This window comes from Mchenga conophoros, linkage group LG18 (assembly GCF_057382185.1).
Source record: "Mchenga conophoros isolate Kocher_MC1m ecotype Shallow Benthic linkage group LG18, M_conophoros_male_GT1.1, whole genome shotgun sequence".
NCBI classification, from domain to species: Eukaryota; Metazoa; Chordata; class Actinopteri; order Cichliformes; family Cichlidae; genus Mchenga; species Mchenga conophoros.
The window spans coordinates 5,124,919-5,148,588 of NC_140543.1; the positions used below are offsets into that span (position 1 = coordinate 5,124,919).

The following is a 23,670-nucleotide window of genomic DNA, read 5'->3' on the forward strand; positions in this document are numbered from 1 at the left end:
ATGACGACGACAAGAGTCTCCCGATCGTTTATTCTTTGTGTCCTGTGAACAACAACGGCGTGGTGTTACTTGTTTGCCGTTTTCGCGATCGCGTCGCGCATGAGGATATCACCAGGTAAACTCGCCACATTTTTAAACATTTTGTTGTTCAACAGCATCAAGACTGACGGAGTGTGTTTGAGACAACCTCACAAGTGTCACAGGTGACACATTTGGCGTTTTTTTGCTGGTTTGTCGGTAGCAGCTCCTGAAACGCAAGTCTGCCACACATCTGTTCGACCAACGCCAGTTGATCTAAACGCCAGTAGATCTGGAACACCGGCAGGGACTTTGAGAGATGGGCTTTACTTTTAAAAATACCCCTTAATCAGGGTCTAACTCACTAAAAGATGGCCACATGTCTCTCTCCAACTTAATCTCTTTCTTTTAAGTAATTGTTTTTCATTGAAATGAAATTAATTGTTCAATAAAATGATTACATTTATAATTGAATTAAAGTTAAATGAATCAAGGTGATTTTGACTTTGCTAGTTAACAGGAAGAGAAACAAACTTACACAGGATAAAATGAAATTTGGAGCCAGCAGAAAAAGTCAGATCACAGACAAACAGAAACATTCCTCTTTGGCTAAAATAAAATGCAGATTATTGCTCATCTGCAGTTTTAATCATGGTGAATAATTTATGATTCAGCCAAGTAAGATTCTTCTGTGTGGAGGTTTTTCCCCTGTCAAAAGGCATTGACCATTACCTTCATCTAAACATGGAATTTAAGTCATGTAGTTGCCGTTGTTTGTTTTTAAAGAGGTCATAATATTTTTGTGATGGTAGAAATTTATCTTCAAAGTAATAGTCTGAGCCACTGGCTCAGACTGCTGTATATCAGCCGGAGACCCGAGATGAAGTCACGCAGCAGCAGGGACGTGCAGAGGGGGGAGGGGGCGGAGGGTGCTTGAGCACCCGCCCCTTTCCTCCAGGATGCCTCAAGTGCCCCTTTCTTGTGTTTTTTTTTTTTTTTTTTTTTAAATGTGTATCTGCGTATGGAGTCCTGCCTTTGCCCCTCAACAATAAAATGTAACTATTAATCTCAATTTTGCTAAATAAAAGGATCTGGCTTGCATCAGTCACATGACTACCATTAACCAATGGTTGCCCTTGAGAACAGAGCGCGCTCGTTAAGAGCCAGGTACGAGCTCGCAAAGTGCACGCGCATTTTCCGCAAGCTAGGTGGTGCGGAGCTGGAGGAGGCAAATTAATTGGAAGGTGCTGACTGCAACAAAACAGTAAGTAGGGTGTACAGCTCACATTATAGTCTATAGCAACAAATAAATTGAAATAAATGAGCGTGCTGTTTGTGCAACAGCGCGACAAACATTACATGTCCTTTTATTAACTGCATAAGTAGTGGTGGTCATTAACTGCTAGCTAACTGGGTAAGGGTGTTACAAGGGGGTCTGTAGCTCTGTCCACAGTCTTAGGGAACATGTTTTGTTTTAAAGTAAGTTACAGGACTTTTCGCTTCTTTTCTGGAGGGTTTTTATTTCACTAAAAACGATGTAATATGGATATCCACATAATTATGGATTATTATATTTATGATATTCACCCCCCCCCCCCCCCCCCCACACACACACACACACACTTGTTTTTGAAGAAAATATATTAAGTAACAGATGATATTAGGTTTATATTTCAAATGAGATAAAATGCTGATTTTAGAGTAGTAAAATTATTGTATCTCTACAGTTTGAACATTTAATAAGCACAGCATGTGTGTGTTTTATGTGTATAGATTTTTAAAAATGATTACTAATAATATAACAAATATTCCAGAAATGCCTCGTAAGGAGAGGAGGAAGAAACAGCTACAAAAGGAGCTGTGTGAGGCTGCTAAAGGCAGTGGATCCCTCACCAGCTGGATTAAAAAGAGCACAGGTAACAATAATACATGTACCAGTTGTTGCATTGTAGAGGTATTCAAGGATAAAAACAGTAATTAAAGCAGTTGCAATGTTTTGGTTCTATAACATTTTCTATCATTACTTTATCACGGACTAGGTGCAAAAGTTGTTAAGTGTAGATAATTAAATAATAGATTGTTGTTCTCAGATAAACAGCAAGTGGAGGGTGATAGTTCAGATGAGGAGATGGAAGGAGGAAGTGAGGCAAAGACTGAGTCACAGGCAGAGCCTAGAGATAATGTAGAGGAAAGGACAAGCCAGGAGAAAGAGCCTGGAGTGAGAAAGTCAGAGAGTGAGTCAGAGGCCAGAGAGGAGGAGAGTGAAGCTAGTGAAGCCATAGAGAGGACATTCTCAAACCTACTTGGACTTGCACACCCAACTGATCCTGCCCATGTCCTACAATTCCACATACAGTATGATGAGGCCTTTATTCAAATGTGTGATAATATTGGACCCTGCCAACCAGTACTGTCATCATATCCAAAGAATGAAGAGGGACGATCATTTCAAAAGAAGTGGTATGAGAAAAATCCATGGCTAGAGTATTCTCCAAGTGCTGATGCCATGTTTTGTTTCAGCTGCCGTCTTTTCTTAAATGATGAAAAGTACACAAGTCGCAAAACCTGGAAAACGGAAGGGTTCAGTCGGTGGAGAAGGGCTTTAGAAAGGATTAAAGAGCACAGTGCATCAGAGTCTCACATGTGTGGTATGGTGAGGTGGAACTCATTTAAAAAAAAAAACCTTGGAGGCAGCTTTTGAAGTAGCTGACCAAGTGTCACAAGCTGCAAAAGATAAAGAAAGAGAGAGAAACAGAGAAATTTTGTCTCGTTTCATAGACATCACTCTTTACTTGGCAAGACAGGGTATGCCTTTCAGGGGAGATGATGAGACCTTGTCAAGCCAAAATCGAGGAAATTTCTTGGAGTTAGTTGAGTTGTTCAGCAAGTATGACAGTGTAATTAAATTACACATTGATGCCATAAAAGAGCGACAGGGACCTGGAAAAAGACCTCTCGTCTTGCTCCTCTCAAACAGAAGTCAGAACGACATAATTAAAGCTTTGGCCACATCAGTAAGACGTGTCATCCAAGCAGAAATTCAAGAATGTGAAACCTTTTGTGTCATGATGGATGAAACCACAGATGTGTCGCACACAGAGCAGGTTTCCTTTGTTGTCAGATATGTGCACAACATGGAAATCAAGGAGCGCTTCCTTCAGGTGTGTAATGTGGAGTCAACAACTGGAGATGCTCTTGAAAAGCTACTAATCGCTCTACTGAAAGAAAATAATCTGAAGATTGACAACATCCGGGTTCAAGGTTATGATGGGGCTGCAAACATGAGCGGGCGCTTTAAAGGACTTCAGTCAAGAATACAAAAAAAAATCCAAAGGCCTTATATGTCCACTGTCAGGCACACTGCCTTAATCTGGTTTTAGTAGAGAGCGCAAAGTCAAACATGTGTTTTGTCAGCTTTTTCAACCTAATCGAAAAGCTTTACACTTTTGTGGCAAATTCATCTAAACGACACTCTGCATTTATTAAAATGCAGGAGAAGTTGTACCCCGAGCAGTGCCCACTGGAGCTGCAGAAGCTGTCAGACACTAGGTGGGCCTGCAGAGAAGCTGCCCTCAAGACAATGAGGAAGATCCTCCCAGCTGTCATGCAGTTTCTGGAGGAAATACTACAGCAAGATCCTCCAGACTCTTCAGCAGGTGATGCAAAGATCCTTCTCAAAAGCATCAATTTTGAATTCATCCTGTGTCTGGAGATCACCTGTCCCATCTTCCAAGTGACTGCTACTGCATCTGATGCATTGCAGAAGACAGATATTGACCTGGCTGCAGCATACAAGATTGTTGATGGTGTTTTGCAGAGCCTGGACCACATCAGAACAGAGGAAGAGTTTGAGAAAATTTATGAACAGGCTAGAGAGAAGGCTGCATCAGTGGGCCTGGACCCCCCATCTGAGGTCCCTGGACAAGCTCGGAGGAGGAAATTGCCAGCAAAGTTTAAGTTTGCTGCCACAACAGCTACTGCTGATGACCATGCTTTCACAACTCCCCAAGAATACTACCGTGTTAAAGTGTTCTATGTTTTTGTTGACACAATGACACAGGAGCTTCTGAGACGCTTTAAAGGAGGAGATAATTCCACATGGGAAATCTTGAATGCCTTACATACCCTGACAGTCCCAGAGAACTGGAAAATAATCTCAACAGAGGCACACCAAGCTGTGAAGAAACTCTGCCAGTTCTATGACATTGAGGAGGAAGACAAATTACAGACAGAACTTAAGGTCTTTCATGCGTCATACTCGTGCCCCCCACCAGTCAGTGTGGCATCCATTCTTTCAGTGGTCAAAGAAAACAATGCACACCTGATCTTCCCCAACATGACTGAGCTGCTGAAGACATATGGAACACTCCCAGTGTCCACAGCAACTGTTGAGCGTTCTTTCTCAAAACTAAAACTAGTTAAAAACAAACTTCGTAACCTTTGCTCAGAGGAGAGGTTGTCAGACCTTCTTTTATTGGCAGTTGAAAAGGATGTTCCAGTCAGCCACAGTGAGGTCATTGACATTTTTCGGGACATGGCAAACAGAAAGTTATTGTTATAATTTGGGACAGGACATGAAGAGCATCTTATTCCTTCCTGCTCTTTCCAAAACATACCCTGTGTTGTTTTTGTTTTCTGATTAACACAATGTTTGATTCATCCTCCTATTGGTTTATTTTTTACTGTTGTATTTTAATATTTGAAAGAAAGAAAGAAAGAAAGAAAGAAAGAAAGAAAGAAGATTTTACAGTTCTACAATCTAATCCCTCCCATGTAAAGTTGATGCTGTGATGTTTAAAAGGTGCTAACAGGACACCAACACTGTATGTATAGATTTTTTTTAATACATTCTCACACTACCATGACCCCTGTCTTTTGTACTACTAATATCCTGGTTTCAGTTTATTTCCCAGTTTTTTAAATCTGTTGCCTTATGGTTCCAAGCGCTGTCACCAATCTTTTTACATTTTATTTTTTATCTCAAAGCACTTGTTTAATCAGCTACCTATGGCTTTTTTAATATGTACAGTCTCAAAACAACACAGCCCTGCCCTCCAGCACTATCAGCAGCAGGAACAGCAGTAATCCCTCAACAGCAACATTGTACGCCATCAGGTAAAACAAAGGCCACATTTGCTTTGCATTGTCCACACCTGATGACAGTCATATAGAACGATGCAATTCCATATTAGATTCATCATGAATGTGAGTTGTCGTTATTCAGCCTGTTCTATCTGCCCCTTTTTTAACTTTGAGCACCCGCCCATTTAAACCTCTCTGCACGTCCCTGCGTAGCAGGTATGTAAAACTGTGATGTTCTCAATGAACTAACACAGGAACGATCTGAGCTCAGTCTGTAAGCTAACAGGCTAAAATCAGAGAGCAGCTAATCAAACAAGTGCGTCCGTTTTTTTTAAAGGTAAACTTTTAACAATAGACTTTCATGAGACACATCAAAACCAAACAGGGAGGGAAAGCTTCGGTTTTCTGCACTGTGCCACAGTTCGCTGTCTGCTTCGGTTCACGACGCCTCACTCCGGGGCTACAGACAGTTCTCTGCCGCCTGTGGTGCTCCTCACCTCCGTCTGCACCCACAGACTTCCCGAGGTGGAGGCAGGCCGGCAGGGACTTTGAGAGATGGGCTTTACTTTTAAAAATAGCCCTTAATCAGGGTCTAACTCACTAAAAGATGGCCACATGTCTCTCTCCAACTTAATCTCTTTCTTTTAAGTAATTGTTTTTCATTGAAATGAAATTAATTGTTCAATAAAATGATTACATTTATAATTTAATTAAAGTTAAATTAATCAAGGTGATTTTGACTTTGCTAGTTAACAGGAAGAGAAACAAACTTACACAGGATAAAATGAAATTTGGACCCAGCAGAAAAAGTCAGATCACAGACAAACAGAAACATTCCTCTTTGGCTAAAATAAAATGCAGATTATTGCTCATCTGCAGTTTTAATCATGGTGAATAATTTATGATTCAGCCAAGTAAGAGTCTTCTGTGTGGAGGTTTTTCCCCTGTCAAAAGGCATTGACCATTACCTTCATCTAAACATGGAATTTAAGTCATGTAGTTGCCGTTGTTTGTTTTTAAAGAGCTCATAATATTTTTGTGATGGTAGAAATTTATCTTCAAAGTAATAGTTATAAAGTGAATTAATAAGACTTTCCAACAAAGAGAGGGAGTCACATGGTGCTTCTGAAACATTTGTACAAACCTCTCTCACATATGTGAGCAACATGCTCACAGTGTACAGCCCTGCTGACTGAGGCTGCACCTTTACCTGTCTAATCTTTTTCTTTTTACTTTGTTCCTCAAGTCCCACATCAACATGAAGTGTAAGGAGGAGGAAGATCTGGCTGGCCAGCAGGTCTGGAAGCAGGAGAGGAACTTCAATCTGGACCAGGAGGACACAGATCCCCCACAGATCAAAGAGGAACAGGAGGAACTCTGCATCAGTCAAGAGGGAGAACAGCTTGTAGTGAAACACGAGGATGAAGGCATCGTCGTCTGGAGCGGGGAAGAGCGGCTCAGACAGACAGCTGCATAACATCTGGAAACCTGAGAAAGATTTACAGACCAGCGGTAAAACTGTAATCGCTTTTCTGAAGTGTTAACATTAATATTAAACCTACAGTTTGTATCAGTCAGATCTATTTAATGTGTATTCGTGAAAACATGACAGGGAGTTTTAAATGGACTGGTTCTTATATAGCGCTTTTCTACTCAATCTTGAGCACTCAAAGCGCTTTACAAAACTTGTGCATTCACCCACTCACTCCCATTCGCACAAGCACATTTTTCTTAGTGCTTTCTACCAACATTCAGACACACATTCCACAGATCAAAGAGCAACTTGAGGCAACTTGGAGTTAGTATCTTGCCCAAGGATATTTGAAATGCAGACTAGGTGAAGCCGGGAATCGAACCGATCAGTAGATGATCTGCTCTACCGCCTGAGCTACAGCCACCCCCAATAGTGAAGATTATTTTGAAAAATATCAAGATGTAGATCAGTTTCGAGATCAACTCCAAAATAGATCATCAGTCAGTCAGTAATAAGTGAGTTCTTTTTTGTTTGAAAGGTTTTTTTTACTCTTAATGTTGCTGAAAAATGTCAGAACTCAAGTTCTCATTTGCATCAGAGTGCACAAATAACTTCATTTTTACACACTTTTAATTTCACCTGCAAATGTGAGCAACATGCCCTCATTACAGACTTTAACTAAAACTTTATCTTCTCAGAAGTGTTTTTCTATAATTACATTTTTTTTATTGTTCGTTTAGAAGCAATAGTGGAGAGACCGGCTGACTGCTGCAGAAGAAATCTGCTCTGAGGTTAACAGAACGTCTGATCGTCCAGTATGAGATCAACCTTCAGCAGAGACTGCTGGATATCAGCCGGAAACCCGAGATAAAGTTACGCATAACAGGTAAAACTGCGATGGTCTCAGTGGACTAACACAAGAATACAACTCATGTAGGACCTGATCAGAGCTCAGCTTGTAGGCTAACATACTGAAATCAGGGAGCGGCTAATCACACAAGTGCGTCTCTTTTTTACGGTGAACTTTTAGCATTAAACAAACCTTGAGACCGAGAGAAAGTGCCTTTATAGAAGATTTATTTAGAAGATTAAGATAAAGGAGGCAGGGAGGGAAAGCTTCTGTTTTCTGCACTGTGCCACAGTTCGCTGTCTGCTTCGGCTCTCTGACCCTCACTCCGGGGCTACAGACAGTCCTCTGCCGCCTGTGGTGCTCCTCACCTCCGTCTGCACCCACAGGCTTCCCGAGGTGGAGGCAGGCCGGCAGGGACTTTGAGAGATGGGCTTTACTTTCAAAAATACCCCTTAATCAGGGTCTAACCCTACAAGACCATCGTGCCTCCCCCACCATCCTCACCTCATGTTAAAATGTATATTTTTCAACTGAATTATATTTGGGTTCAAGAAAATGATGAAGTTTTTAAAATAACTTTGTAATGTTCTAATAAACAGTCTTAACTCGAACTAAATCAGCTCAAATCTCACAGATGTCAGTGTTATTCACAAAGCATGGAAACATAGTTGTTAGTTTTGAATGCAGCCACAGCAGGCAAACTATGGCTGCATGCTCCAAAGAACAGGAGCACAGTAACTGAACACACTCTTAGCACACTTACATCTGATTTTGGGAACAGTTAACAGATCTGAACCTGATGACCTGAGAGGTTTAACTGGGTCAAAGATCGAGAGCCAATTGAGAACTGTCCAGTTAAACCAACTAAATGATGAAACCTTTGATTTAAAATGTCATGATCAACAGTATCAAAGGCAGCAATGAGATCAAATAGAACTAAGACTGAAACTCTGAGTCCCTAATAATCTTCAGATCACTGATGACTTTAGTTGGGTTGATTCTGTGCAATGACTGGCTGTGAAACCTGACTGGTACTTATCTGCTATGGCACTGTGAGATTTTCAGTTTAATCTACAACAATGACAAACATTTACTTGCAGCGTGAAGCTGGCAGCAGCTACCTGAATGATTTGTACTCTGAACTTTCCTAATAAGAGTATCAGAGCTCGAGAGTAACTTACACTTTCATTTTTCACATTTGTACAGTTTAAATTTCACTCCCATATGAGGACATGCTCAGAGTGGACTATATTTGCTCAGATGTGTTTTCCTGTCATCACATTATTAACCTTTTTCCTCAGTGACCCTTTGTTCCTCAAGATCTCCCCCTAACATGAAGTGTGAGGAAGAGGAGGGCCTGTATGACCAGCAGGTCTCCAACCAGGAGAGGAACTCCAGTCTGGACCAGGAGGGCCCAGATCCTCCACAGATCAAAGAGGAAGAGGAGGAACTCTGCATCAGCGATGACGTAGAAAAGATTGTACTCAAACAGGAGGATGAAGGCCTCATCTGGACTGAAGAAGAGCAGCTCAGACAGCTGGATAACATCTGGAAACCTGAAATGAACTTACACAGCAGGGGTATGTAAAACCGTAATGGTCTTACCTAAAAATTAATATGACTTTAATTCATTCAATAAAGATATTTTGGAAACACATCAGAGTTCTTCAAGGCCAGTGTTTAAATAAACTCAGCTGATTGTTAGTCGAGGTTTTCTGAGAGCTTCGCTGCTTTTTATCCCCATATTTTAATCCTACTTTTAAATTTCCCCTTCTGTCTGATGTTTGTCTTATCATTTACATAAACATCTTTCCAACAGTAATTGGTGGACAAACTGTGATTGGTGCATAGAAATTTACTAACGTGTTAGAAGTGAGTGCATGAAATCTTATTTTAACAGTTTCCAGGTCTGGGTAAATGATATGATGATATTTCTGATGATATTTTGATTAAACTCTGTTGTAGAGTTGGAAATGGACAGCTGTAGACACCACTGCCGAGTAGTCATTCTTGTTATACTTCTATATTTATCTAAGACAAGTAATTTTGTCCATTTGTCACCTCAGCTTTCCCACAACAGCATGAATGTGAGGAGGAACTGGTTTTTGGGGACCAGGAGAGAAACTTCAGCCTCGACCAGGAGGATCCGGAGCTTCCACAGATAAAAGAGGAAGAGGAGGAACCTTGCACCAGTCAGGACGTAGATCAGCTTGTAGTGAAGCAGGAGACTGAAGGCATTATTATCTTCATGGTGGCTCCTACTTATGAGGAAAGTGAGCCAGAGCTGGACAGTGAACATCTCCTTTCTTCCAGCTCTCCTGAACCAGAGAGCAGAGATCAGCAAGACAACTTTCCTGTGTCAGAGAGTCAGCGTAAAACTGACACAAGTAAAAAGTTTGTGAAATGTGAGATTTGTGGAAAAACCTTTGAGTACAGATCCAAACTAACGAGACATATGAGGGTTCACACAGGTGAGAAGCCACATTCTTGCAGCACCTGCGGAAAAAGATTCAGCCTGATGATAAACTTGAAAACTCACATGAGAATCCACACAGGTGAAAAGCTTCATTCAGAGGATACAGTTACAAAGACACATGAGGATTCACACTAGTTAAAAGTGGGAGAACTGTCAGATGAAGCAGTCCACTGAGAAGCCAGATCAGAGCAGATCAGATGACCTCCTTCCTTAAAAAACTCTGTATTGTTTATTGTATGTAGGGGTGGGAGATATAGCCTCAAAATAATATTTCAAGAAACTTACATTTAAAAAAAATAATGTACATTTTATCAGCTCGGCAGGCAGCAGCATTTATATGTGTAAGTAAATGATGGATTTTCCATCTTTCTCTTCCAGTGAGCTGCTGTCACTGATGACAGCTTAGCTAATTCAAAGTGTGAAAATGTGGCCACCTCAAGGTGCTTGATATTGTAAGGTAAAGACCCAACAATAATACAATGAAAACAGAGAAAACCCAAACAGTCATATGACCCCCTATTAGCAAGCGTTTTGGCGACAGTGGGAAGGAAAAACTCCTTTTTAACAGGAAGAAACCTCCAGCAGAACCAGGCTCAGGGAGGGACCCCCATCTGCAACAAGGAAAGTTTTAAGTCTAATCTTAAAAGCTGAAGGCTCTGCCTCCCATTCTACCTTTAAATACTCTATGAACAACATTATAGTGCAATGTTAGTGACACGGCATACATGAAATATGAGCACATAAGTATCCTCAGGGGTGTTTTTCCTGGAAGTTTTAAGAAAAGTGTATTACAAGTGCTTACACTCTAGCTTAATATCCAAAATAACCTTGTAATGCGGAGCCTGCACAATTCTGTCATATAAGGAAAAGAAATTCTACCTGGTTTGTTTCATCTTGGGTCGAGCTTTTTAACCTCCTGCTTTTCCACCGTGTAGCACATCAGTAATTTCCATCCACTGACTGCTCTTGCTGTTATATGAAATGTAACTCGCGAGTGCTCCAGTGATGCATGGTTGAATCATTTGTTTACCTTTGGGTCGCACATCACTGCTGCTAGTATCTCCTGCTCACGTGCCTTCACAGCCCGGTTGTACTCAAGTGTGTTTTTGCTTAAAGTGTTGTAACAGGTTTGCTTTTTTCACTTTCAGTGGGAAAAGTTTTCTTGCATATTTTGCGAACATTCAGCTACCAAACTGTGACTGGAGCCCGACATATGGCTCTGGCTGTGAGACATGACTGGGGTTGACTCATTGGGGTGAATGCAAACACATGATGTTCCTCTAAACACACTTTTTTGTAAACATTTATACCAGTATTATTGCAGATCATATGATATGTCACAGCCCTAATTCTGTTTGTTGCATATTCCATTAAAACCTGTAATGAAGATGAAACACGTATTTACATTCATTTGATGTGATATTTGTATCGTGTTGAGCTGTGGAGGTGACAAAAAAGTTGCTGAGATGTTTTATTTTTTTGTTTAGTGGAGAGGTTTTACTCCACAGAGTCAAAGCTGGAAAGAAACACACATGAGACCAAACATTTTGTGATTTAATCTTGATTTTCATGAAGACTGAATTTCAGCATGTGCTCATCCTGTTGATTCGTATGTTGGTGTTGGTTATGTGTCTTAAAAGTGAAATAAAGATTTCTTTAAAACTTCTTGTGGCTATTTTTTTAAGGCACAATCTTTACAACATGAAACAACGTCTGTGAAGCACATTTTGTACAGTGGGCAGGGAGACTTGCCCATCACTGTGGTGGTGGGGTGGATGAGATTTGCCTGCGGTCACTTAAGGCTCTGTATGTTGTGGGTCTGTCCTGGTTGTCCTGCTCAAACATTGTATGGAAGTTGAGGTCAGTGCCTTCAGACCGGCCAACTATGGTGGTAATCATGGTCCCCTGTTTTATGAAGGGAGTGTAGAGGGTATGTTTGCACTTCAGGCCTCCCTAGGAAGGTCTATATCTGTAGTCACTTTCACTGTTTTCTTATTGCTGTTTCAAATTGTTGTTTCTGTTTGTAGCCTTTTTATTGAAGGATTTTGCTTTATATTATTAATATGTGCATTTGTTGTTATTAATAATATTTGCTTCACTCTCCATTTGATGTGTTTTTGGTATGTTTTACTTTTAATTGTTCTATGATTATGTTTATGTGTGGTTTATAATTATATTTAAGTTCTGGGGTTTTTTATGAATAAAAGTGACTTAACTTGTCAGAGATATGAGACTTTGGGCATTTCCCCTTCTGTCTTATTCTCAGTGTCTTGTCTCCATGTTTATTTACCTCTGTGTTGCTATCTTTGTGTCTCTGTCTCTTTCTCTTCCCCTGTTCAGTGGGATTTAAGACTTCCAACAAATAATTTCAAAGGGTCAATTAAATTTTAATAAAACCATTTTACTCAACACTGCACTCGAATTTTAGCATTTTTTTTTACTCAGTCATAAAAAGATTCATCTTAAAATATGTTTTAGATACATTTTTATTACTTTTTTCTTTCTTTCTTTTATTGTTGTTGTCCCGTTTCGTTTTTTAGCCATCAGAATTATTGTTTGAAGGCCAAAAAAGATGCCCAACTAACTTAATTTACCAAATGGACCATCACGGCCTTGCCATATTGGTCCATTTGATCAACCTTTGTTATTATTTATTTATTTTAATTTATTTTCAGTTGTTACAGATAGGACAGACATGACTGGGGGATAGGAAGGAAGGAAGGAAGGAAGGAAGAAAAGGGGAAGAGGGACAGTGAGAAAGGGCACTTAAAAAATATCTCCCAGGTCACCTGTTGAGAGAAGAAAATAAGAGAAAACAAGCAAAAAAGAGAGCAACATAATAACACAACACCATTGCAATAATCTAGCTAAGTGTAAATAACAGTAAATATTAAATACTGAATGTGATTGTGCAGCACGCAAGATTGACATCGCACAATGTGGTTTGAGGTAGCAGCCAAGAAAGGTGTAGCTTGTGTGTGTGAACACCTGTGTGGATGAGTGCTCGTCTATTCAAAAGGCTTCTCCATGTAACGATCTGCTAGAAGGTGTGGGGAGCCATAGCCCCGTCCCCCAGGGCATGAAGCAGGCATGGAGGAGATCCAGGCCCCAGACATCCAGAGGCCCCCAGAGTGCGAGCGCCCAAAGAGGACCACCGGAGGGGCAACCGTGCCACCTTCCTGGGAAGAGCTAAGGAGAACCCCAGATGAGGGGTCACCCAACAGCCACAGAGCAGAAGCCAGAGGGGGCTGCAGCGACGTACACGCGGGCTCTGCCGGCAGTCAGCTGTGCCAGAGTGAATCGAGCCCCCGCAAGGGGCCCGACCGAGCCACAGGCACCAGGCCCCACCAAGCAGCCGTACCGGGGAGTGAGCTGGTACAGACCTGAGCGTCCAGCCCTGGACACCAAGAACGCACCGATGTCTGAGGGCATCAGCCACCAGCAGGGAGTGTGGTGAGGGGAAATAGGCCTCCATACCTTGGAGGGCCTGAGATGTTCCAAGGGGGTGGAGTGTAAGACCCGAGCTGACATATAGACACAGACGAATAGGCGCACACAGACCTAAACATGCATTCCCACCCTCATGCACACTGTAAGGAAGAGGACTCCCTTACTGCATTTATTTATATTATATGTATAGCACTTTAGAGCACACCTTTCACTTTATTAAAAGCACCTTATCAAGCACTTTATGAGCATTGCACTTTAAGCATGGATTTGCACACAAGCAGTTTAAATATTTGTTGTCTATTTATTGGGAATTTTAAAATCAGTTGGTAGCCTTATTTCAGATCCTGCACAGCTGCTCCTCGTCAAGGAATGTGGTGGTTGTCTGTCAGGAGAGAAGAATGGTGATTGAGATTGTGATTAAGGTTTACCAAGAAGGAAAACTAAGGCAAGTGTGTGTGTGAAATCTAGGGATAAAAGTGGTGCAAATAAGTGTTTGTAAGTTAATGATTACTCACCTTTCTTGCCTGTGTCCTCTTCAAGGTGTTTGGGCAAATGTTTCCCCGGGGGTCCAGACACCATTTAAAGGTTCCGGGAGAGACCATTGGTAAAGAGAGTGTGGTGAATCTTTTTGTGCTTGGGTTTCTGGGTTTTTATAATATTGGGTTTGGTGTAACATTAAAGTGTGAAATATTTATTAATATGTAAATGTGAAGATGTATTTATGTATTTATTTATTCTTATTGATATATTGTATACTGTGGTGGAAGGTTGGGATTTAAGAATTTACCTGAGAGTGGAATAATGGTTAAGTCTGTGACAGCTGAACATATTTAAGGCTGCCAGTTGTCATTAGAGGATGGATTTTTTGTGCTGTGAAGAAGCTCGACAAGTTAATTGTTGTAAGGAGAGCCATAGAGCAAATAAATACTTTGTTCCACTACACTTGCCTTGGTCTGTCTCACTGTGTTTCCAGCCGCTAAGGGCTGCCCTGTTACAAGTGGTGTCAGAAGTGTGTCACTCATGCCACAGTGAGAAGATGATGACAAGAGGTGGAAGAAAGCCAGGCCAAGAGGAGCAGCCTGATGAAGGAGTTGGAGCTTCATCTGAGCTAGAGGCCATGGCAGCAACAAGCCCTGAGGACAAATTGGAGGAGTTAACAGGGTTGGTGAAATCTCTTATGCGGTCTCAAGCAGCCAGAGACCAAAAGTGGGAGAAGGATTTGTCACGTCAGGAGCAAAGGTGGAAAGGCATGCAGCATCAATTTCAGCAAATCCAGCTACAAGTTAACGCTGTAACTGATAAGCCTGACCCACCAGAGGCGCCAGCGCCCCCTACAACATCTGAAGAACAAGAACTTGGATTCAATGGTGAAGACATTCCAGTGGCCAGTGGGTCCAGGTCTTTAATTGAACCAAAACTTTTCCCTCTGTCACCAGAAGATGACATTGAACATTTTCTGACTACGTTTGAAAGAATGGCAAACGTGTGTCGATGGCCCAGAGATGAGTGGGCTATTCGTCTGGTTCCCCTGTTGACAGGTAGAGCCCGCACAGCCTACATTCTTATGGATTTAACAGACTCTGAGAATTATGATAAGGTGAAAGAGGCAATTCTGGCAAAATATGAGATCACTGCTGACACCTACAGACGCCGCTTCAGATCTCTGAAAGTTGAGCCAGGTGAGACGCCACGTGAACTTTATGTAAGATTGAAAGACCTGTTTTCAAGATGGATTAAACCTGAAAAATCAACTGTAGAAGAAATATCTGAGCAGATAATTCTGGAGCAGTTTTTGAGAATGGTTAATCCAGAGCTGGAGATTTGGATACGTGAGCATGACCCGAAGACTGCAAAGGAAGCAGCTAGCCTCGCAGAGGTTTTCACTTCAGCCAGAAAAGGAAGCAAGAGCACCTACTTCAGCCGGGAGACCCACTACGCCCAACCAAGTAAGTCCATTGGGGGTGAACAGGGTTCTGGTCAAGTTCAGGCTAGAAATCTTTCTAGTTCCAGGCAGCTCCCTTCCCATAGACCTCACAATGTGAAGAAATCCTTTAAGTCTTCAGTTCAGGATATTAAATGTTATCACTGTCATAACTTTGGCCATACACAACAATTTTGCCCTGCACTTAAGTCAAAACCATCTCTTTTATGTGCAGTTCCAAGACCAGCCACAGAGCCAGTAGGAAAGAAAGCTTGTACTGTCCCTGTTTTAATTAATGGGCGTAAAGAGGAAGCTTTGCTTGACTCTGGGTGCTTCCAAACTCTTGTACATTCTAGCATAATTTCAGGAGAAAAGCTAAGTGGGGTTGGGGCTACAATAAGTTGTGTGCATGGAGACGAACACAGGTACCCCACTGCTGAGGTTTACCTGACAGTAGGAGGTCAAACCTACTTGTTAGTGGTAGCTGTTGTTCCCAGTTTGCCATATTCAGTGATACTTGGTAATGACATCCCCACTCTTTTTGATCTAATACACCAGTCAGATTATGACCCTCAAGTGAGTTCTGAGAAAGACATTCAAGGCTTAGGTGATGAATCTGGAAGCTCACTTCCTCTAGATATGACAGTTGAACCATTTAAACCCTGTCATGTAGTCACAAGAGCACAAAGTGCAAAGGAAAGGATGCAAGAACTGCCCTTTTTTGAGGAGTCTCTCGAAACGGAGCCAGGGAAGATTAGGAAGTCTAGGGCTCAGAAAAGAAGAGAAAAGTTCAAAGGCTCAGGGGAAAAAGGTACAGCATTGTTCCCTAAGCCAAATAACCAACTTGAGTTTGATGTTCCCTCAGATTTAGGTGCACTCCAAAGAAGCGACCCTACTCTAAAACCCTGGTTTGAGAAGGTAACAGAGGTAGAGGGGGCTAGTCAAGGTCAGGTAAGCTGTCTTGCAGACACTGTTTACTTGATTAAAGGAGGCATCTTGTACCAGAGAAAGGGGAAGTGCGAAGCTGTGGCACTCCCACAACAGTTCAGAGACAAAGTTACGGATTTGGGTCATTCAATTCCATGGGCAGGTCATATGGCTTTTCACAAAACACTGAATAGGATCAGCAGCCGTTTTGTTTGGCCAGGGATGTATGTCCAAGTTTCTGAGTTTTGCCGTTCCTGTGAAAAATGTCAGTTGACCTCAGGCAAAGGAGTAGCGCGAGCCCAGTTGCAACCACTGCCAATTATTGAAACACCATTTGAGAGGCTAGGCATGGATATTGTGGGCCCTTTAGAGAGGAGCTCCACAGGTCATCGCTACATATTAGTCATATGTGACTATGCAACACGGTTTCCTGAGGCCTTCCCACTCAGATCAATTAAAGCTCGTCACATTGCTAATTGTCTTCTGCAGCTTTTCTCTAGGGTAGGCATACCAAGAGAAATTCTGACGGACTGTGGAACGAACTTTCTATCCAAGTTGTTGCAGCAGGTTTATAAGCTGTTAGGGATAAAGGGACTTAAGACCACCCCGTATCACCCCCAAACGGACGGGCTAGTGGAGAGATACAACCAGACTCTCAAAAGTATGCTGCGAAAGTTTGTCTCTGACACAGGTGCTGACTGGGATCAATGGCTGCCATACCTTCTGTTCGCCTACCGGGAGGTCCCGCAGGTTTCCACTGGCTTCTCGCCTTTTGAACTTTTATACGGTCGCCAAGTGAGAGGCCCCCTGGATCTGCTTAAGGACTGCTGGGAGGAATCCAAAGCAGAGGGCGAAAACATCGCAGCCTACGTCATCACCATGAGAGAGAGGTTGGAGAAAATGGCATCATTGATGCAAGACAACATGAAAGCTGCACAAAAACATCACAAGACTTGGTATGATCAGAAGGCCAGGGATAGGGTCTTCCTTCCAGGTCAGAAAGTACTGTTATTGCTTCCCACCAGCGATAACAAGTTGCTGACAAAATGGCATGGACCATACGAGATCGTCAGACAAGTGAGTAAAGTCACTTATGAGCTGAATATGCCAGAAAGAGTTAAAAAATATCAGACATTTCACGTGAACTTGTTGAAGGAATTCCACAGCCGACAAGAGCCGGTCTATCAGTTACTGGTGCGTTCAGTTAAGGATGAGGAGGTGACTGAGAAGTTCTTTCCAACTAACATTCAAGTTTGTGCTTCAGTTGACCTCTCTCATTTGTCTCCTACTGAGCAGGCTGATATAAAACCACTCGTGGACCCACAGCTCTTTCGAGAAACACCAGGCTTCACATCACTGGTTCAGCATAAGATACGGGTGAAGGAGGATGCACCCGTTCGACAAAAGAGTTACAGAATTCCTGAACGGTTGGTGCCAGTGCTGCAGAAAGAAATAAAACTGATGTTGGACCTGGGAATCATTGAGGTGTCAAGTAGTGAGTGGTGCAGCCCGATTGTTTTGGTACCAAAGAAAGATGACACCCTGAGATTCTGTATTGATTTCAGATATTTGAATGCAGTATCCAAGTTTGATCCCTACCCAATGCCCAGGGTGGATGACCTGCTGGAGAGAGTTGGATCAGCAAAGTACATTACAACACTTGATTTGTGTAAAGGATACTGGCAAGTGGCTTTGGCACCAGAAGCGAGAGAGCTGACAGCCTTCAAAACTCCTTTTGGTATGTACCAATTTAAAGTCATGCCATTTGGGCTTCAAGGTGCACCAGCGACATTCCAGCGATTAATGGACCATGTACTGAGAGATGTGTCAGCATTCTCTGCAGCATATCTGGATGACGTGGTGGTGTACAGCCAGTCCTGGGAAGAGCATGTCATTCACCTACAGAAGGTGCTACACTCCATCAGAATGGCTGGACTGACTATCAATCCCAAGAAGTGCTCCATAGCCAAGAGAGAAGTGGAGTACTTGGGCTTTGTAGTTGGCTCTGGGAAGATAAAGCCGCAGGTTGGAAAGATTGAAGCAATTCAGTCCTTCCCAGTTCCGACAACAAAAAGGAAGGTGAGAGGTTTTCTGGGTCTAGTAGGCTGGTACCGGAAATTCATACCTTCTTTTGCAGAGCGATCCACTGTACTTAATAACCTCACAAAAGGCTCAGCCCCTAACAAAGTGCGTTGGACGGAAGACTGTGAGCGAGCATTCAGAGACCTCAAGGAAGCAGTTTGCACACATCCAGTTCTACACAGTCCAGACTTCAACAAGCCATTCATCTTGCAAACTGATGCTTCGGGAGTTGGCCTTGGTGCTGTCCTTCAGCAAGAGGTGGATGGTGAAAGAAGGCCTGTGGTGTTTCTGAGTCGGAAACTACTCGACAGGGAGACGAGGTACTCGACGGTGGAGAAAGAGTGCTTGGCCATGAAATGGGCTATTGAGGCCTTGAGGTATTATCTTCTGGGACGTCACTTCACTCTGGAGACTGATCATCGTGCCCTCCAGTGGTTGAACCGCATGAGGGATGCGAATGCCCGCATTGCAGGATGGTACCTGTCTCTGCAGCCTTATGACTTTACGGTCCAGTATAGGCCGGGGAAGTCAAATGTGGTTGCTGATTGTTTATCTAGGATGACAGAGGACTGAAGCACTTCGCGCTTAAGAGAGGGAGGAGGAAATGTAAGGAAGAGGACTCCCTTACTGCATTTATTTATATTATATGTATAGCACTTTAGAGCACACCTTTCACTTTATTAAAAGCACCTTATCAAGCAATTTATGAGCATTGCACTTTAAGCATGGATTTGCACACAAGCAGTTTAAATATTTATTGTCTATTTATTGGGAATTTTAAAATCAGTTGGTAGCCTTATTTCAGATCCTGCACAGCTGCTCCTCGTCAAGGAATGTGGTGGTTGTCTGTCAGGAGAGAAGAATGGTGATTGAGATTGTGATTAAGGTTTACCAAGAAGGAAAACTAAGGCAAATGTGTGTGTGAAATCTAGGGATAAAAGTGGTGCAAATAAGTGTTTGTAAGTTAATGATTACTCACCTTTCTTGCCTGTGTCCTCTTCAAGGTGTTTGGGCAAATGTTTCCCCGGGGGTCCAGACACCATTTAAAGGTTCCGGGAGAGACCATTGGTAAAGAGAGTGTGGTGAATCTTTTTGTGCTTGGGTTTCTGGGTTTTTATAATATTGGGTTTGGTGTAACATTAAAGTGTGAAATATTTATTAATATGTAAATGTGAAGATGTATTTATTTATTCTTATTGATATATTGTATACTGTGGTGGAAGGTTGGGATTTAAGAATTTACCTGAGAGTGGAATAATGGTTAAGTCTGTGACAGCTGAACATATTTAAGGCTGCCAGTTGTCATTAGAGGATGGATTTTTTGTGCTGTGAAGAAGCTCGACAAGTTAATTGTTGTAAGGAGAGCCATAGAGCAAATAAATACTTTGTTCCACTACACTTGCCTTGGTCTGTCTCACTGTGTTTCCAGCCGCTAAGGGCTGCCCTGTTACACACACATATACAAATACTCGGCGCTCATCCAACCTGGATACAGACACAAATGGACACTGTACATGTACTGTACAGCACGGCCCCTCCTGAGAACCCTCAATGTCTACATGCATTTAAAACTGAGAGGTGGGCACCGGCGCCAGAGGTGAGGTTGAATACAAAGACTGTCCTCTGGACACCGTATAACATGCCCGATCCCAAGGCCCTATATGTATGTGTTATGAGAGTGTGAGTAATGTGGATGTCTAGGTTGTGGAATAAAATCAGTCTGCTGATAAAACAGTGAGCACAGTGAGAAGATCTTCACTGAGCTGATCCATCTCATCTCATAAAATTGAGGCACAGGTGACCAGGAGGGGACAGAGGGGGAACGACCTTTTATTGCTTTTTTCTACAACAATTTCTTAGTTCAGCTGCAGTATTTGATATCCTGTAATGACTAAAATGATAATTTAAACTAATTTACATAAAAAGATTGTCTTTTAAATGTTAAGTTTATTTAACAACTTTAAAGGCTGAGCAGTGCTATTTTTAAATGAAAAACTCACAGGCTCACATGTTCCAGGATTGAATTAGTGTCTGATAACCCTCCCTCTTCCTGCTCTCTAACTCAGCACCTCCTCTCTGTCCACATGTTCCCTTGTTCCCTCCCCTTCTGATCTGCAGTTTGAAGATGGGTGCAACCAACATGTGGTGACGTATAAGAGCTGACAGATCCCATTCGCTACAGAAACCTATGTTGTTCAGATCAGAGCAGTTTCAGTTCTGAGGAAGTGAAACTCACACAGTCACTGACACTGTTGGGTGAAATGGCGCAGAAAAGTGTTCAGCTGGACCGAGAAACCTTCTCTTGTTCGATCTGTTTGGATCTACTGAAGAATCCGGTGACTATTCCCTGTGGACACAGCTACTGCATGAACTGTATTGAAAGCTTCTGGGATGAAGAGGAAAAGAAGAAAATCTACAGCTGCCCTCAGTGCAGACAGACTTTCACAGCGAGGCCTGTCCTGGAGAAAAACACCATGTTAGCAGTTTTAGTGGAGCAGCTGAAGAAGACTGGACTCCAAGCTGCTCCTGCTGATCACTGCTATGCTGGACCTGAAGATGTGGCCTGTGATGTCTGCACGGGAAGAAAAATGAAAGCCTTCAAGTCCTGTTTAGTCTGTCTGGCATCTTACTGTGAGAAACACCTTCAGCCTCATTATGATGTGGCTCCATTAAAGAAACACAAGCTGGTGGAGCCCTCCAAGAAGCTCCAGGAGAACATCTGCTCTCGTCATGATGAGGTGATGAAGATGTTCTGCCGTACTGATCAGCAGAGTATCTGTTATCTCTGCTCTGTGGATGAACATAAAGGCCACGACACAGTCTCAGCTGCAGCAGAAAGGACTGAGAGGCAGAGAGAGCTGGAGGTGAGTCGACAAAACATCCAGCAGAGAATCCAGGACAGAGAGAAAGATGTGAAGCTGCTTCAACAGGAGGTGGAGGCCATCAATCAGTCTGCTGATCAAACAGTGGAGCACAGTGAGAAGATCTTCACTGAGCTGATCCATCTCATCCAGAAAAGAAGCTCTGATGTGAAGCAGCAGATCAGATCCCAGCAGGAAACTGAAGTGAGTCGAGTCAAAGAGCTTCAGGAGAAGCTGGAGCAGGAGATCACTGAGCTGAAGAGGAAAGATGCTGAGCTGAAGCAGCTCTCACACACAGAGGATCACATCCAGTTTCTACACAACTACCCCTCACTGTCAGCACTCAGTGAGTCTACAGACTCATCCAGCATCAATATCCGTCCTCTGAGCTACTTTGAGGATGTGACAGCAGCTGTGTCAGAGGTCAGAGATAAACTACAGGACATTCTGAGAGAGGAACGGACAAACATCTCACTGACAGTCACTGAAGTGGATGTTTTACTGTCACAACCAGAGCCAAAGACCAGAGCTGGATTCTTAAAATATTCACGTGAAATCACACTGGATCCAAACACAGCAAACACATGGCTGTTATTATCAGAGGGGAACAGAAAAGCAACATTTATGAAACAACAACAGTCTTATTCTGATCATCCAGACAGATTCACTGGATATGAGCAGGTCCTGAGTCGAGAGAGTCTGACTGGACGTTGTTACTGGGAGGTGGAGTGGAGAGGGGGAGTTTATGTAGCAGTCGCATACAAGAATATCAGCAGAAAAGGATATGAATGTTTATTTGGACATAATGACAAATCTTGGTCATTATATTGTGACAACAACAGTTATATATTTTGGTACAATGACATTAAAACTCGTGTCTCAGGTCCTCGTTCCTCCAGAGTAGGAGTGTACCTGGATCACAGAGCAGGTATTTTGTCCTTCTACAGCGTCTCTGAAACCATGACTCTCCTCCACAGAGTCCAGACCACATTCACTCAGCCGCTCTATGCTGGACTGAGGCTTTGGCGAATTGGAGCCACTGCTGAGTTGATTAAAGTGAAATAGACTGAAGTCTTTCATATTGTTGTAAGTTTAAATCTGTATTTTAGTTCCCTTTTAGTTTCTCTCCATCATTATTGTGGTATTTATGTGCTGCACATAAATCAGATGTCAGTCAAACATTATGGGCAGTACCTCGACATCTTCAACATGTTGTCTTGATGTTTTTACGTTTTATAGGTGGAGCTCTTTCCTGTGTCTGTTCAGCCATGGAGACTATCAATGCTTATGGATATTTTTATTTGAAAAATTTCTCCACATGACAACATAAACTTCTCTATCTTCTAAATGTTTACTGAATATTTTTCTTAGGTATTTGTATGTTGTTGTTTCTCTTCACTGATCTTAACAGAGAAGTCTACAGACCTTCCTTTATCACACAGATTTTATTCTCATTTGTACATTTATAAAGAAAACAATTAATTACAGAGCAATAAGAAATTTTAAGAAAGTGCACTATATCATAATTTATAGTAAAGTGTATTAAAGCATCGTTAGTTAGTCACTTATTTAGTTTGGAGCTGTATCATCTGACACTGTAGAAACATTTCCTCCAGCTTCAGCACAGAATGTTAAAAACAGAACTATTAATGAGAACAAACAGTAGGAACACAGTATCAGCAAACATCATGGCTTAAAATGGAGAGTAAAAATCTAAAAAGAAATAAACAAATTAGTAAAAAGGATTTCCTGTTGACATGTTATTGGTCCTATCTTGTCTGCAGCACCTCCAGGATGCTTCTTATATGTTTCTGGTTATTTTTGCACCAATTTTAGTTTTTGTCAGTAGGAAGTTCAAGTTCAACTCAGTGTGTTTGTTTGTTTTTTTCAAACTGATGCCTGACCTTGAACACCAAACATCTGTCAATAAAGCAATGATATAAAATGCTTATATTAGTACTGAAAAACTGCATATCCACTTTACAAATATAAATAATGATATAAATCCACAGCTGAACTGGAGGAGCAGCTGATCTAGTTCACTCATGTGTTTCTGGACTAAGAGTTGGAGCAAATACCTTATGATTCAGTGATGTTTGTTTTTGTTAAATATTTTGTAGATCCAAGAGTGAGTTTGACTCATGATGATGATGTTCCGAATTAAACAAAGTTGGTCACAAATTCTTCAAAGCTGTTTATTAAGAATATATTCACTTGGACTCATGAGACAGGCTTGTGATCCAAGGGAGCCATCAACTGGACAATTACTGACATGACAACAAAAAAGCTAAGTACAGAGGGGGGAACAGAGGTGAAAATACTTGCTTTAAAGGATTGTAATGTTTCCTTTTAAAATAAGTCTCTAAGGTCAGACAAAGGGACAGAAACTCATAGCTTTCTACCAGCCCAATGACAAAACTATAAGTTGTTTTTTAACATCTACTTTTTCATCTATTTGGCAGTCACAGTGAAAAGTATAAACATTGGCACGCTTTGTCTTGTGATTCTGCTGTTCGTAAAAAATGACCA

General features: G+C 42.0%; 3 protein-coding genes across 5 annotated transcripts; all 3 read left to right on the plus strand.

The window, feature by feature from the left end:
- The first annotated feature begins 1,859 nt into the window (after positions 1-1,859).
- Positions 1,860-5,400, plus strand: LOC146553005 (zinc finger MYM-type protein 1-like). The gene is made up of 2 exons (XM_085255539.1): positions 1,860-1,934; positions 3,512-5,400. The coding sequence occupies exon 2, from the start codon at positions 3,599-3,601 to the stop codon at positions 4,577-4,579; it is 981 nt and encodes a 326-aa protein (XP_085111665.1). The 5' UTR covers positions 1,860-1,934; positions 3,512-3,598; the 3' UTR covers positions 4,580-5,400.
- Positions 5,401-7,319: 1,919 nt separating this feature from the next.
- On the plus strand, positions 7,320-11,565 carry LOC146553006 (uncharacterized). The gene is made up of 3 exons (XM_085255543.1): positions 7,320-7,460; positions 8,726-9,004; positions 9,491-11,565. The coding sequence occupies exons 2-3, from the start codon at positions 8,758-8,760 to the stop codon at positions 10,033-10,035; spliced, it is 792 nt and encodes a 263-aa protein (XP_085111669.1). The 5' UTR covers positions 7,320-7,460; positions 8,726-8,757; the 3' UTR covers positions 10,036-11,565.
- LOC146553007 (tripartite motif-containing protein 16-like) lies at positions 11,283-22,883 on the plus strand. Of its 3 annotated transcripts, none has more exons than XM_085255462.1 (2): positions 11,283-11,297; positions 20,563-22,883. In XM_085255462.1, the coding sequence occupies exons 1-2, from the start codon at positions 11,283-11,285 to the stop codon at positions 22,204-22,206; spliced, it is 1,659 nt and encodes a 552-aa protein (XP_085111588.1). In that variant the 3' UTR covers positions 22,207-22,883. The 3 variants fall into 3 exon arrangements, with proteins under 3 accessions (XP_085111588.1, XP_085111590.1, XP_085111587.1); XM_085255464.1 differs by lacking the exon at positions 11,283-11,297 and having other exon boundaries at positions 20,487-21,052; positions 21,116-22,883; XM_085255461.1 differs by lacking the exon at positions 11,283-11,297 and having other exon boundaries at positions 20,487-22,883.
- The last annotated feature ends 787 nt before the right edge of the window (positions 22,884-23,670 follow it).

Excerpts from the sequence above, each read along its gene's own strand:
- LOC146553006 (XM_085255543.1), top strand. The coding sequence starts at position 8,758 with ATGAAGTGTGAGGAAGAGGAGGGCCTGTATGACCAGCAGGTCTCCAAC. Across the intron at positions 9,005-9,490 it reads AATGAACTTACACAGCAGGG|CTTTCCCACAACAGCATGAA; the intron begins GTATGTAAAACC and ends TTGTCACCTCAG.
- LOC146553005 (XM_085255539.1), top strand. The coding sequence starts at position 3,599 with ATGAGGAAGATCCTCCCAGCTGTCATGCAGTTTCTGGAGGAAATACTA.
- LOC146553007 (XM_085255461.1), top strand. The coding sequence starts at position 20,542 with ATGGCGCAGAAAAGTGTTCAGCTGGACCGAGAAACCTTCTCTTGTTCG.